Genomic DNA, 15,078 nt, shown 5'->3' with positions numbered 1-15,078 from the left:
GGGTGTTTTGGGTTTAGGGGGTTTAGGTTTAAGGATGTTTAGGGTTTAGATTTTTTAGGGTTTTTAGGCTTAAGGGTGTTGGTTTAGGGTTTAGGGGGTTTAGGGTTTTAAAGTTAAGGCTTTTTTAGGGTTTTTAGGATTTAAGGGGTTTAGGTTTAAGGGTGTTCAGGGGTTTTAGGGGTTTTAGGTTTTAGGGTGTTAAGAGGTTTTAGGGTTTAGGGGTTTAGGGTCAAGAGGGTTTAGGGGTTTTAGGTTTTTAAAGTTAAGGGTTTTTAGGATTAAAGGTTTTTTAAGGTAAGGTTTTTTAGGATTTGGGGGGGTTTAGGGTTTAGGGGGTTTAGGTTTAAGGGGGTTTAGGGTTTTTAGGGGGTTTAGGGTTAAGGGTGTTTAGGGTTTAGGGGGTTTAGGGTTTTAGGTTTTTAAGGTTTAGGTCGTTGAGCGTTCAGTGTTTTTAGGGTTAAGGGTGTTTAGGGGTTTTAGGTTGTTTCGATTTTTAGGCTGTGTAAGGTTTTTATCGTTAAGATTGTTTAGGATTTAAGAGTTTTTAGGCTTAAAGGTTTTTAAAGTTAAGTTTTTTTAGGGATTTTAGGGTTTAGGTTGGTGAGGGTTTAGTATTTTTAAGGGGTTTAGGGTGTTAAGGGGTTTAGGGTTCAGCTTCCGTAGGGGTTTTTAGGGTTTTTAGGTTTAACGGGGTTGAGGGTTTTTAGTTTTAAGGGTTTAGTTTTAAGATTTTAGGGTTTAGGTAGTTTAGGTTTTCGGTCACTGGTCAATGTTGACCAGGAATCCGTTTCCAGAGGGTTCCAGAGAGTTCCACAGGGTTCTGTGGGGTTCCGCTGCATCCTATTGGCTGCAGCCTCAGCCAATCAGAGTTCACATCTCCCCTTCAGAACATTCCGGAACGTTACCGGGTAGCGGGGGGAAGCCGAGCACGACGCGGGGGCTCTCCTGGCGTTAACCCGCTCTCTCCCTCTCCGCTTTTTGCAGTTGACATGGATGATGAAGACGGCCGGTGCCTGCTAGATGTAATTTGGTAAGTCGCGCCGCGGCGCTCCGGCGCTCCCCTGCCCTCTTGGGGTGGGCACCGGGGGGGCTCAGCCCCCCACCGCCCCTTCCCCGGTGCCGGGTTGTGTCTCCCAACACCCAAAACTCCTCCAAGGTGTAAACCACGAAAACACACCGGCTGTACAAACCCTCCTGGTTGACGGCGGGGGGGGGGGGTTGGAGCTGGGGAGGGGGGCTCGGGGCTCCTCCGGGGCTGTGCCGGGGAGGCGGGGGGGAGGTTTAACGGAATTTCGCGTGAGGAAAGCGCGGATCCCACGCAGGAATCCCGTTTGGGATCTCTCGGTGTCCCAGGTGGGCGTTTTGTTGGGATTTTTAGGGATCGACGCGCTGCGCTCCCGTCCTTACCATCGGCAGCACCGGGCTGGGGACGCTCGCCAGCGGGTTCCCCCGATTATTATTATTATTTTTTACATTTTTGGATGAATCCCTTGCAACGGCCAACGCGGGCTAATTTCCCCCAGGGGTTTAGGGTGATTAGGAAGCCGTTGGTAATTGGGGCTTCACGCAATTAACCGGGGAAGGGGAGCGAGGGCAGCGTCGGTGGCGTGGGAGAGGCCAAGTGCCCGGCGAGCACCGCTCCACGTGGTCTAGCCGAGCCTCCGTGGCACGGGTGGGTGTCCATCGTCGTTAGCCCTCAATTAAGTGGCGGCGTTAATTAGAAACACGCCTTTCCAAAGGGGATCACGCGCTGCGTCCCTAAACGCTTTCGTCTCGTTGTTTTGCAGCGACCCTCAGGCCTTGAACGATTTTTTACATGGATCCGAAAAGGTGAGCGGCAACTCGATTCTCTTCACCACGACAACACCTGCACACCCATTTCCTTCAATTTATTTATTTTTTTTTTTTAAATAATGAGGTTTTTTTTTTTCTAAAGAAAGCCCACCCCCGAGTTCAGGATCCTTTTTAGCTTCGAGGAGTTTGTAGGACCCCGGCCACGCGCTCCGGGCAGCTCTCGCATCGGGATTTTGGGGCGCTCGGAGCCGACACAGGCTGCGTGCCGGCAGGAGACGGGGACGGGGAGGGACTCGGCGCTTTCCATCAGCGCTCTGCATTTTATTTTAATTTTTTTTAATTATTTTTTTTTTTCCCCTCCATATTTTTTTTTTTCATTCTCTATCTAAAGAAAATAAATAAAATCTTTTTAATTACAGATTGACAGTGATGATCTCCTGGACAACACAGGAGATGCAGCCAGTGCCTTTTTTGAAGGTGCTGGGGTATGTATTTTTTTAATTTATCCTCGGGGAACGTCAGCTTAGAAACCTTTCCTTATATTTTTATTTTTCCCCCCCCCCTTTTTTTTTTTTTCTCTTTTTTCTTCTTTTTTTTTTTTTTTATTTCCTAGGCTTGTTTTTCATCCGCTTCCCAGGTCTAGGCAAAAAGGCAGGACGCAGGGATTATTCCCCAAGATTGGTAGAGAAACGGCCCCCACAGGTTCCCCCGTGGATCCTGGGGGGGGGGGGGGGGGGGGAAGGAAAAGTCGGTTTCGCGTGCGGACGCGGCGGCGCATCCGACCTGGGGCGAGCTTGGAGCTGGAAAACGGGATGGAGGAGCCGGGGGTGCTGCCGTGCGGCAGGGAGAACTCGGAAAAACTCGGAAAAATCACTTGGGAGGAGGAAAATCCCCGTTCTCCCAGCTCCCCCGGGCTGGAGCGCTCCCTCCCCTTGCAGGCCGGGTGAAATGCATGGAAGTAAATCCTAAAAATCCTTTTTTTTTTTTTTTTTTCCTTTTTTTTTTCCCCCCAAGAGCATGCGTTACTCTGCATGGATAACATTAAGCATGAAGGTCTCTTTGGGTTTGTTTTTTCCTTCCCCCCCTCCCCTCCCCCCCAGCCCCTATTTCCAGTTCCATTGTAATAAGAACCTGGATGATTATTTTAATTTTTATTTTTTTCCCTTCCATTTATGTTTTGGGTGGGTTTTTTGGGTTTTTTTTGGTTTTACAAAGACCACGGGTCGAGCTGCCGACACTCTTAACCCGTAGGCTTCCCTAGGAGTTGAGGTTCGCTTCCACGTGGATTTTTTGGATCCTTTTTGAGTAGATTTCTTCTTAGCAGATCTCTCGGAGCCGGCGGGGGCCCCCAGGGTCTGGCTGCGTGGCGCTTATCGGTTCCTGCCGCGGTTCCCCGTGGCGCGGCGCTCGCCGTACGGCAATATAGGGCTCTATAGGAGGGTCGCCTATAGCGTGCGCTGGGTTCACTCCCCCCACCCCCCCCGGGCTGAGGTTTCCCGGCGGTTTCCCCCCCCCTCCCCAGGTGATGCCCTTCCCCTTTCCCATCCCGTCATTTTTTAAGGGGGGGGAGGGGGGGGAAGCGAGGGACACCCCCCCACCCCACCCCGAGCTCTTCGTTTGGGCAACGGCTCGAAGCTCAGAGCTTCCAACCCATCCTGGGGGCGCCTGTGACCCCCCCCCCAACCCGGCAAGCGGGTGGTCTGCCGCCCCTGGGACGCGGCGGCGCGTTCCCCCGGGGTGCCAGCTGCGGGGGTGGCACGAGGGCACGGCGGGCCCGCTCCCCGCCGAGGTGGCCGGCCAAAAGCGTCACCTCCAAGCCCCCCTCCCCCCTGCCCCAGCTCAACGTCTCCTTCTTTCCTCTCCCCTCCGCCGGCAGCTGCACGTCCAGGAGGCCTCCGGCAACCACCTGAGCGCCGAGCCCAGCCAGCCCCCCACCAGCGTGGACCTGGACTTTTTAGAAGATGACATCCTGGGCTCGCCGGCGGGCGGCGGGGCCAACCTGCAGAACTCGGAGCAGCCCTGCGACATCCTCCAGCAGAGCCTGCAGGAGGCCAACATCACGGAGCAGACGCTGGAGGCGGAAGCCGAACTGGATCTGGGCTCTTTCCAGCTTCCCACCCTCCAGCCGGTGGTGCAGGCGGCCTCGGACGGCACCCCGCAGATTTTCCCCGGCGGGGCCGACCTGATCGGGCTGCAGCCGCCCGCCGTCCTGACCCACCAAGCCCTGGTGCAGCAGTCGGTGGGGGCGGACGTGGTGAACAAGGCCATCAGCGTCCAGCCCTTCCTCCAGCAGGTGGGACTGGGCAACGTCACCATCCAACCCATCTCCAACCTGCAGGGGTTGCCCAACGGCAGCCCCAGCGGCACGCTGGGCATCGGGCCCATCCAAGTGGTGGGGCAGCAGGTGATGGCCATCAACCAGCCGGCGCAGCAGATCATCGCCAAGCAGGTTCAACCCTCCCAGGTGGCCACCATGCCCGTCGGCAGCTACATCACCCAAACGGCGCCCGAGCAGCAGCAGGTCACCCTCGCCTCCGCGGGGGTCTCGCCGCAGAGCGCCGGGCTGGTCATCCAGAAGAACCTGCCGGCGGTGGCCACCACCACGCTCAACGGCAACTCCATGTTCGGCGGCGTGGCCGGGACGCAAGGCTCCCAGCCGCTCACCGTCACCTCCAACTTGAGCAGCCCCCTGGTGCAGGCCCAGAACGTCATCATCCACAGGACGCCCACCCCCATCCAGCCCAAACCGGCGGGGGTCCTGCAGCAGAAGCTCTACCAGATCACCCCCAAGCCCTTCGCCTCCAACAACGCCACGCTGACCATCCAGAACGAAGCGGCCCTGCAGCAGCAGAAGGCCCAGCAGAACCTGACCTTCATGGCTGGCAAAGCCGGGCAGAACGTGGTGCTGTCGGGCTTCCCCCAGGGGCTCCCAGCCAACGTTTTCAAGCAGCCGCCGCCGCAGCAGCAGGCCCTCAGCAAGCCCATGAGCGTCCACCTGCTGAACCAGGGCAGCAGCATCGTCATCCCCGCCCAGCACGTCCCCCAGGCCATGCTGCAGGGCCAAAACCAGTTCCTCCTGCCCGGGCAACTGGCGGGCGCCTCCGCCGTGCAGATCCCCCAGCAGCTCTCCGCCCTGCAGGCCAACATGGGGGGCCAGATCCTGACCACCTCCCACCCCGGTGGCCAGGCCCACATCATCACCAGCCAAGGGCCGGGCGGGCAGCTGATCACCAACCAGATCCTCACCAACCAGAACATCGCCGGGCAGCTGAACCTGGGCCAGGTGCTCACCTCGCAGAACGCCCACGGCACCGCTCACATCCTCTCGGCCCCCATCCAGCTCCAGCCCGGCCAGGTGGGCCAGCCGGCCCTTTTCCAGATGCCGGTTTCGTTGGCGGGCAGCTTGACCACCCAAAGCCAACCCTCGGTAGCCGCCTCCTTGGGTCAGACGGGCCAGACGGTCATCCAGGGGGTGACGTTGCCCAACCAGGTGGCCATGCTCAACGCCCCCGAGAACCTGGGCCAGGCCGTGAGCATCCAGGCCTCCGCCGCCACCAGCAGCCAGAGCCCCGGCCTCGGCCAGCCGCAGCCGCTGCCCAGCGCCGACCAGTCCTCCATCCTCACCGTCCAGACCGCTTCCCAGCCGCCTGCCCCGCTCCAGCTCAACGTGCCGCCCCCGCCGCCCCCCCAGCAACCCGTCACTTCTCAAGCCAGCCCTGGTTTGGCTTCCAGCCCGGAGAAAATCATCCTGGGGCAAGCGGCCGCCGGAGCCGTCATCAACCAGGACTCCATGCAGATGTTCCTCCAGCAGGTCAGTAGAGCCCCGCTCCCGGCGGTGCCGGCGGCGCGCTTGACCGGCGGCACGACCGCGCTATCGGCTTCGGTTGACGCGCCGCTCGCGCGAGGAGCGCTCCCGCGGTCCAGCGCCTTCCCCCAGCGCCGATCCCGTCCTCAGCAGGTGTTTAAAATCTCACCCGGGCGCCGCGAGCGGGTCTGGCGCGTCACCGAGCGCCGTCCCCTCGCCGCACCGGAGCTACCGTCGCGGCACAGATGGCGGCAGCCCTGCTCGGGCTTCTCCCCCTTCGTTAGCTCGAGGCGGAGCTTTTCCATTCGTCGGGCAGCTCTAGAAGGCAGTGCAGCGAGGGCCGCGGCCGTCTCGTCGGGTCGTACGGAGGTAAAGGCTTCGGTGACGTTTTCGGCACCGCTGCGGGTGTTTTATTAAACTCACCAAGGTGGGGGAAGGTCTGTAACCCACCGACGTCCCCGAATAATCGGGAGCGCGAAGAGAGCGAGCGCTCTGATTAATTTATTTTATTTTTTTTTTAATTAGTGGTGGTTTTAGTAGTAGTTGAATAGCGGGAAGCTTTAAAATCGGCGGGGTTTTTTTTTGGCGGAACGAGTAGCGCAGATCCGCGTCGACCCGTTTGATGTCGACCCGTTTGATGTCGACCCGTTTGATGTCGACCCGGCATCCCGGCGTGATTAAAACCAGGCACCCAGGGTCGGAGTCGGAGCGGGCTCGGCGGGTTGAGGAAGCTCCCGATGCCGCTGAGATTCGGGAATAGAGGGAAGGCGACGGCGCAGCGCTCGTCCCGTCCCGGTTCCACCGGTTTCTTCCCCCCCCCCCCCCCCGCACTGTCTTAACGCGGGTGGTGACGCTCGGGCGTCGCGTCCACCCTCCTCCACCTGCTGAAGGCGGCGGCGTTGGGGGTGTTGCGGGGGGACACGACGGGCGCCGGAACCTTCTCCTGCGGGATCCCTCGTGCCGGGAACGCGGTGAGAGGCGGGTGAAGGAGGAGAACGCCGAAATGCGGTTCCCGGAGGGAAAACTGGAAAACCCTACGCTGGGGGAGCAGCACAGCCGCGGGTTTGGCTGGCGGCCGCTGTCTCCCGGCGTTTGAATTTTCGGGGTTTGAATTTTCGGGGTTTGAATTTCCCCCCCCCCCCGCTCGCCGGTACCCGGCTCTTCCCCCGGTCGGGATTTCTCCGCCGGGGCCGCCCGTAGTTGGCTCCGCGCGGGAACGAGGAGCAGGGAGAAGCGCCCGGAACGAAGCGGCTCCGGCCGTTCATCGCTGGGCGAAGGCGAATTTCATCCCCTTCACCCCAAAAACCCCGACTCACAGCCCCGGGTGGGCCAAGCCGGGGGCTGCAGGACCCCCCCCCCGTGTCCCCATCCCCCCCCATCCCCCATCCCCCTGGCTGCTCGCTTGCCTGCAGGTCCTCACTAACCCCACGCTGCTGCCGCCCCGCGCCGCTTGCTCTCCTCCTCTCCCTTCTCGCTCGCAACTTGCTGTTTTTAGCCGGCCCGAGCCTTTTTACTACTTTTTTTTTTTTTTTTCTGTATTCCCCCCCCTCCCCCAGCCCCAATTCTTTATACTTCCATAGCAATTAGGAGCTCCAAATGACTCTAATCGCCCTCAGGGCCGGCCTCGGTAGCCCCCAGGAGCCCGACGGCCACCGACCCCCTTCCTGGGGCGAAGAAAGGAGAGCGGGGTGCACCCAGCCCTCCCCCTGAGGGTGTTTTTTGGGGGAAAAAAAATCTAAAAAAACGCTTCAAACCCGCCCTGGTGTCCCGGCTCCTGGACCCCCCTCGGCAGAGACACCGGTGGCGTGGAGCCGCTGCTGGAATCGCCAGCGAAGCCGTGCCACGTGCCCTCCTGAAGTTTGGGGTTTTTGGTTTTTTTTGGTTGGTTTTTGAGGTTTTTTTACCTTGACCCCCCCCCAAAAACGCTTTTAGAAGCCCCGCTGAGGGGCCAGGCAAGCCCCCCCGGGGGCTTGGGGCAGGGTGGCCGAGAGCAGGGGCTGGTTTTGCCGGAGGCGGCCGCTCCGAGGGCGACGTGCGAAGGCGTTTTGACAGAGGAAACCCGTGGGCACCTTCCGGGCAGAACTTCCTGGGCTTGGACTAACTTCTTCCTCTTTCCTTCTCTGTTGCAGTTACCCGCAGGGCAGCAGAAGCTCCCTGGAGCATCCCCGTCCCCTTCGCTACCTCATCCTCCCCTGGGGGAGAGCCCGCAGCTCCCGGCCGCCCACCTCTCCCAAATGCAATCCCCCCACCCTTCCCGCCCCCCCTCCCAACCCCAACCCCTCTCCCGGCCCCCTTCCCGCCCCCACTCGCGCCCCCCCTCCCAGCCGCAGACCCTCTCCCGGCCCCCCTCCGAGCCGCTCTCCCGCTCCTGCACCCCGCAGGCCCCCCTGCCCGGCCTCTACGTCATCCAGAACCAGCTGGCCTCCTCCCCGCTGGGGGGGGGGCAGCACCCCCTGCGCCCCCCCTCCCAACCCCAGCCCCCCTTCCAACCGGCGGCGGCGGCGGCGCAGGCAGAAGCCCCCCCGCCGCCCCAGGTCCAGCTCCCGGCGCCGAGCGAGGTCCAACACGCTCCTTCCCCCCATTTCCAACTGCAGTTCCCCCCCCAGGCCCAGCTCAAGCCCCCCACCCCCACCCACGCTCTCCACCTGAGCGCGGAGCAGCCGAGGAGCTTCCCGATGGTCCCGAACCAATTCCAAACCCTCCCGGCTCCCCCCGCTCCCGCTCCTCAGCAGAAGCAAATACTCGACAGGTTCCAGCAGGTAAATCAGGAGCGGCGAGGGTCTCAGGCCGGGCGTAGGGCCGGAGGGGAGGCAGCGCGGCGAAGGACGCGGCGAAGCGCGCGGCGAAGCGCGCCCCCCCACCCCCCTCCCGCCGTCGGGCAGCCGAGGGATCCCGGGCCAAACAGGAAGCAGATCCCAGTCAGTTCCTCCCGAACAGATCCTGAGTTTTGGGGTGGGGGGCTCCTTCCGTCGAGGGGCTGCCTCCTTTTTTTTCTTGGGGGGGGGGGGGGGGGAACGGGGGTTTCGGGGTGCTGTGCCGCGGGTTACGTCCGGCTCTGCCGCCTGTCGTCGCACGTGGATCCCTCGGGAAAGCGTCCGCCGCGGGGGCGACAGGGGTCTTGGTTTGGTGGATCCAACGAGGAAAAAGGCCTTTGGCAAAGCGGCTCCCCTCCCCCACCTCCACCCCCACCCCCCACACATCCCCCGAGACCTGTCCTTAGCCAAATCCTGCCCCACTCTTGTCACCTGGGGGGGGGGGGGGGGCGCGGGGCAGGTGCTGGAGGGGCTCTGTGGGATGCAGGGATGCAGGAGGGATGCTCTAGGACCGGTCCAGCCCTCGATAACAGCGAGGGGGGGGGTGCTCAGGGGTGAAAGCACCCGACACCCCCCCCCCCGCCAGGTTTCTACAATTAAACTGCCGTTCGTTATTTTATCCCTGCTGGGGGGCGGGGGGGGGGAAAGGCAGCGACAGGGGCAACGCTGGAGCTGATTAACCACGTGTTAATTAGAACTCCCCTTCTGAGGATGCGATTGGCGTCATTTGGGGGTTTTTAGACCCCGTAACCGGTGGGGGCAGGGCTCGGCAGGCACTTTATTTTTTTTTCCCTACTCCTTTTGCGTCCGTCTCCCAGCGCCGGGATCCAGCGCCAGGATCGCCGGGATCAGCCGAGCCGTCGGTCCCTTCCCTCCTCCTGCTCCCGGGTGAAAAAGCGATGGATTTTGGGGCTCGTTCTCCATTTTGTTGTGTTTTTTTTTCTCCCCCCCGCCCCCCCCCCCCCCAGGTGCCCCAAGGGATCATCCTGCAAACGAAGCAGCAGCCCCCCAGCAGCCAGGCCCCCCCCGCGCTCGCCCAGTTCACCGGCCCGTCCTCCTCCGTCCTGGTGGGCAGCCAGGGCCAAACGGTGACGGTGACCACCGCCACAGCGGCCAGCCACGCGCCCACCGCCCTCCCGCCCTCCACCACAGGTTTGTGCTGCCTCCACGGGGAAAAACACCAGGAAGAGCATCCCAGATGTTGGGAAGAGCATCCCAGACGTTGGGAAGAGCATCCCAAACGTTGGGAAGAGCGTCCCAGACGTTGGGAAGGGCATCCCAAACATTGGGAAGAACATCCCAAACGTTGGGAAGAGCATCCCAGACGTTGGGAAGGGCATCCCAGACGTTGGGAAGAGCATCCCAAACGTTGGGAAGGGCGTCCCAGATGTTGGGAAGAGCATCCCAGACGTTGGGAAGAGCATCCCAGACGTTGGGAAGGGCGTCCCAGAGGTTGGGAAGAGCATCCCAGACGTTGGGAAGGGCATCCCAGACGTTGGGAAGAGCATCCCAGACGTTGGGAAGAGCATCCCAGACGTTGGGAAGGGCGTCCCAGAGGTTGGGAAGAGCATCCCAGACGTTGGGAAGGGCATCCCAGACGTTGGGAAGAGCATCCCAGACGTTGGGAAGGGCATCCCAAACATTGGGAAGAACATCCCAGACGTTGGGAAGGGCATCCCAGACGTTGGGAAGAGCATCCCAGATGTTGGGAAGAGCATCCCAGACGTTGGGAAGAGCATCCCAGCCGTTGGGAAGAGCATCCCAGACGTTGGGAAGGGCATCCCAGATGTTGGGAAGAGCATCCCAGACGTTGGGAATACCATCCCAGACGTTGGGAAGAGCATCCCAGATGTTGGGAAGAACACCCAAACGTTGGGAAGAGCATCCCAGACGTTGGGAAGGGCATCCCAGACGTTGGGAAGGGCATCCCAGACATTGGGAAGAGCATCCCAGACGTTGGGAAGAGCATCCCAAACGTTGGGAAGAGCATCCCAGACGTTGGGAAGAGCATCCCAGACGTTGGGAAGAGCATCCCAAACGCTGGGAAGAGCATCCCAAACGCTGGGAGGAGCATCCCAAACGTTGGGAAGAGCATCCCAGATGTTGGGAAGAGCATCCCAGATGTTGGGAAGAGCATCCCAAACGCTGGGAAGAGCATCCCAAACGCTGGGAAGGGCATCCCAAACGCTGGGAAGAGCATCCCAGACGTTGGGAAGAGCATCCCAGACGTTGGGAAGGGCATCCCAGATGTTGGGAAGAGCATCCCAAACGTTGGGAAGGGCATCCCAGACACCGGGAAGTGCATCCCAAACGCTGGGAAGAGCATCCCAAGTGTTGGGAAGACCATCCCAACGTTGGGAAGAGCTTCCTAGACAGCAGGAAAACCATCCCAAACGCTGGGAAGAGCATCCCAGACGTTGGGAAGAGCATCCCAGACGTTGGGAAGAGCATCCCAGACGTTGGGAAGAGCATCCCAGATGTTGGGAAGAGCATCCCAGACACCGGGAAGAGCATCCCAGATGTTGGGAAGAGCATCCCAGACGTTGGGAAGAGCATCCCAAACGCTGGGAAGAGCATCCCAAACGCTGGGAAGAGCATCCCAGACGTTGGGAAGAGCATCCCAGACGTTGGGAAGAGCATCCCAGACGTTGGGAAGAACATCCCAAACGCTGGGAGGAGCATCCCAAACGCTGGGAAGAGCATCCCAGATGTTGGGAAGAGCATCCCAGATGCCGGGAAGAGCATCCCAAATGTTGGGAAGAGCATCCCAGACCCCGGGCACGGGGCAGCCCGGACGGTGGGCACCGTTGCTTCGGGAGAACGGAGCCACCCAAGGGTGCTCAGCGTGCAAGAAAAGGGCGAAGGGGCGAGTCCTGCTCCGATTTTGGGGGGATTTGGGTCAAATCTGGGCGGAAAGGTGCTGGGGGGGGTCCGGGGGGTGGTACTTGTGGGTGGGCTGGAGATGAAACCCCGCCCCCTGCTCTCTGTTGCGGCAGGTATCACCGCCCCGGTTCCTGCGGAGAGCAAGACCTTCTCCAGCGTTTCCGCACCGATTTCCACCGGGAAAGGGGCTGCAGCCCCCGGGAAGTCGGGGGCGACTCTTCCCATCCAGCAGCCCCTGCAGGTGAGGAAGCGATTTTCATGCATCTCCGCTCCATTTTATCAAAAAAAGAAGAACTAATTTCTAGAAATCTGGATTTTTCCCACTTGTCAAGCGCCGCCAACCTCTGCAAACGACACAGAATTCCCCCTTCCCGCCGGTATTAGCCGCGTTTTTGGGGAGGGGGCTTTGGTGGCTCCTCCTCGTTTGCTCACCGATGGTTTAATGGGATGTGGGGGTTGTTGGCGCGGATTTCTGGAAGCGCAATCGGGAATAATTTGTGATTTTCCCCCAAAATACCGTTTTGAACTGGAGCGTTTACACCGGGGACGCGCGGAAGCCGCCTGCCAGCTAACCGGCAATGCCTCAGCGGCCGGTTTCCCCGCCGGTTCGGCCTTTTAGCGCCTCGGTTAATTAAAAGACGGTGATTAATTTCCCGGTTTTGCCGCAGACGAAGCCCGGCGTGATCAGTTCCGTCTCGGGGCTGAACCTCGGCAAAGGGCCCGTCCCCATCCCGGTCGTCGGGAAGGGATTGCCGCAGCTCGTGCCCTCGGTCCCCGTGCCAGGCCAGCCGCTGGTGAGTAGATATTTGATATAAATATATATATTTATGTCGAGGTAGATCATTTTTTTTATATATGTATTTATACCTCGCAGGACGTTTGCTGCGCTCGTTTTAGCTCTCTCCAAACCCGAGAGATGCTCTAAACGCAGCAAAAGCTTTATCGAAGCCATAACCCGCCCTGACCCCCCCCTCCCCCCATGCCACAGCGCTCCCGTTCCCCCTTCCCACCAATGGGGATGAATCCCCCCCCCCTTTCCCCAGCACAGCCCCCCCCCTGACCTCTCCTTCTCCCACCAGTACGACGGGAAGCTCGGCCTGAAGAAAACCCCGACGCTACAACCCAGCAAGGAGGCTTGGTGAGCGCAGCGGGGTGGGGGGGCTTAAACCACCCGCCGGGGGTCCGGCTCCCGTGGATTTTCCTGGCTTTTCCTCCCCTAAAGGCCAGGAATGGGGAATTGCGCTTCCTCCTCACCCTCTTCCTCCTTCCCGGCAGTTTCCTGGAGCAGCTGCACAAACACCAGGGCGCCGTGCTGCACCCCGACTACAAAACCTCGTTCCGCTCCTTCGACGACGCCTTGCGGCGCCTCCTGCCCTACCACGTCTACCAGGGGATGCTGCCCTCCGCCCGAGACTACCAGAAGGGTGAGCTCCCCAGGGGGACCACAGGTTTACAAAAAAAAAAAAAACAAACCCAAACCAAACCCCAAAAAAACCCCAAAAGCAGGTTTCTTACCGGTAGGGAGAAACCCTCAGCGCGTCCCGTAGAAAAATAAATCCCCGAGGGGATGTTTTTCAATATTTCCGAGCTGGAATCGCTCAGAGTTCTCATCACAGCCCCTATACGTTGTGCAAAATAATTAAAAAACAAATTGTAGACGAGTCTTAACGGTCACGGCGATTAAAAATTGGAAACCTTTATCTTTTGGGGTGCCGGAGCAGCAGGGGACCAGACTTTTAAAAAAAAAAAAACACAAAAAAAACCCTAAAAAAAATAAATCCAACCCCAAAAGCAGGTTTCTTGGCGTTGGGGAGAAACTCTCTGCGCGTCCCATAGAAAAATAAATCCCTCAGGCGATTTTTTCCAGGATTTTTGAGCTGGAATCGCTCAGAGATCTCATCACAGCCCCTGTACGTTGTACAGAATGATCAAAAAACAAATTGTAGATAAATCTTAACGATCATAGCGATTAAAAATTGGAAACCTTTATCTTTTGGGGTGCTGGAGCAGCAGGGGACCGGACTTTTAAAAAAAAAAAACACACAAAAAAACCCCTAAAAAAAATAAATCCAACCCCAAAAGCAGGTTTCTTGGCGTTGGGGAGAAACTCTCTGCGCGTCCCCTCGAAAAATAAATCCCTCAGGCGATTTTTTCCAGGATTTTTGAGCTGGAATCGCTCAGAAAAATCATCACAGCCCCTGTACGTTGTGCAGAATGATCCAAAACCAAATTGTAGATAAATCTTAACGATCATAGCGATTAAAAATTGGAAACCTTTATCTTTTGGGGTGCTGGAGCAGCAGGGGACCGGACTTTTAAAAAAAAAAAAACACACAAAAAAACCCCTAAAAAAAATAAATCCAACCCCAAAAGCAGGTTTCTTGGCGTTGGGGAGAAACTCTCTGCGCGTCCCCTCGAAAAATAAATCCCTCAGGCGATTTTTTCCAGGATTTTTGAGCTGGAATCGCTCAGAAAAATCATCACAGCCCCTGTACGTTGTGCAGAATGATCCAAAACCAAATTGTAGATAAATCTTAACGATCATAGCGATTAAAAATTGGAAACCTTTATCTTTTAGGGTGCCGGAGCAGCAGGGGACCGGACTTTTAAAAAAAAAAAAACACAAAAAAACCCCTAAAAAAAATAAATCCAACCCCAAAAGCAGGTTTCTTGGCGTTGGGGAGAAACTCTCTGCGCATCCCCTCGAAAAATAAATCCCTCAGGCGATTTTTTCCAGGATTTTTGAGCTGGAATCGCTCAGAAAAATCATCACAGCCCCTGTACGTTGTACAGAATGATCAAAAAACAAACTGGAGATAAATCTTAACGATCGCAGCGATGAAAACCCGGGACCCTTTATTTTTTGGGGTGCTGGAGCGGTAGGAAACCGGATTTTCTAAAACAAAAAACACCAAAAAACCCTAAAAAAAAAGTAAATCCAACCCTAAAAACATAAATCCAACCCCAAAAGCAGGTTTCTTGGCGTTGGGGAGAAACTCTCTGCGCGTCCCCTCGAAAAATAAATCCCTCAGGTGATTTTTTCCAGGATTTTTGAGCTGGAATCGCTCAGAGATCTCATCACAGCCCCTGTATGTTGTGCAGAATGATCCAAAACCAAATTGTAGACAATTTTTAATGATCTCAGCGACGAAAACCCGGGACCCTTTATTTTTTGGGGTGCCCCCCTTCAGGCGAACGCGCTGCTCAAGCCCCACCACCCCCCCCATCCCGTGACCTGCCCCTTTGGCCTTTTCACAGCCAATTTTTTTTTTTTCCTCCCCCCCCACCCCCCACCCCACCCACCCCCCTCCTCTTCCTCGCAGTGGACGAGGAGTTCGAAGCGGTGTCCACGCAGCTGCTGCGGCGCACGCAGGCCATGCTCAACAAGTACCGCCTGCTGCTCCTGGAGGAGTCCCGGGTGAGTCCCGCCGCCCTAACGAGCCCCCCCCCCCTCCCCCGTTGGTGAAATTTTAATTAATTTTCTACATCCGCTTGCTTCTTCCCCCCCCCCCCCCCCCCCCTCCTCCCGCCCGCAGAGGGTCAGCCCTTCCGCCGAGATGGTGATGATCGACCGCATGTTTATCCAGGAGGAAAAAACCACCCTGGCGCTCGACAAGCAGCTGGCCAAGGAAAAACCAGGTGGGAAGCGGATCCCTCCGCCACTTCCGCCCCTTTTCCCGACCGCTTCCCCCCCTCGGGGGCTGGACACCCGCTCCCCTCTTCCTCCGCTGGGATTTGGGGCAAAAAAAATGAGGATCTGGGGGAAGGATTGGGGGGAATTTT

General features: G+C 58.3%; 1 protein-coding gene across 4 annotated transcripts in view; it reads left to right on the top strand.

Annotated features, from left to right (window-relative positions):
- Positions 1-15,078, top strand: part of BICRA (BRD4 interacting chromatin remodeling complex associated protein) — a 32,118-nt gene that overhangs the window by 15,559 nt on the left and 1,481 nt on the right. For 2 of the 4 annotated variants that reach the window (XM_037371901.1, XM_037371902.1), the window contains 11 exons: positions 985-1,030; positions 1,788-1,830; positions 2,214-2,279; positions 3,671-5,605; positions 9,381-9,564; positions 11,409-11,536; positions 11,964-12,089; positions 12,375-12,433; positions 12,571-12,719; positions 14,619-14,713; positions 14,832-14,934. In XM_037371901.1, the coding sequence (XP_037227798.1) occupies positions 985-1,030; positions 1,788-1,830; positions 2,214-2,279; positions 3,671-5,605; positions 9,381-9,564; positions 11,409-11,536; positions 11,964-12,089; positions 12,375-12,433; positions 12,571-12,719; positions 14,619-14,713; positions 14,832-14,934 (2,934 nt within the window). The remainder of the gene's footprint in view (positions 1-984; positions 1,031-1,787; positions 1,831-2,213; positions 2,280-3,670; positions 5,606-9,380; positions 9,565-11,408; positions 11,537-11,963; positions 12,090-12,374; positions 12,434-12,570; positions 12,720-14,618; positions 14,714-14,831; positions 14,935-15,078) is intronic. The other 2 variants (XM_037371903.1, XM_037371904.1) reach the window with 1 other exon arrangement.

The sequence above is a fragment of the Falco rusticolus genome, chromosome 21 (assembly GCF_015220075.1).
Source record: "Falco rusticolus isolate bFalRus1 chromosome 21, bFalRus1.pri, whole genome shotgun sequence".
Lineage (NCBI taxonomy): Eukaryota > Metazoa > Chordata > Aves > Falconiformes > Falconidae > Falco > Falco rusticolus.
Note: the sequence above shows the minus strand (reverse complement) of the source record. Positions and strands in the feature narration are given on the sequence as shown.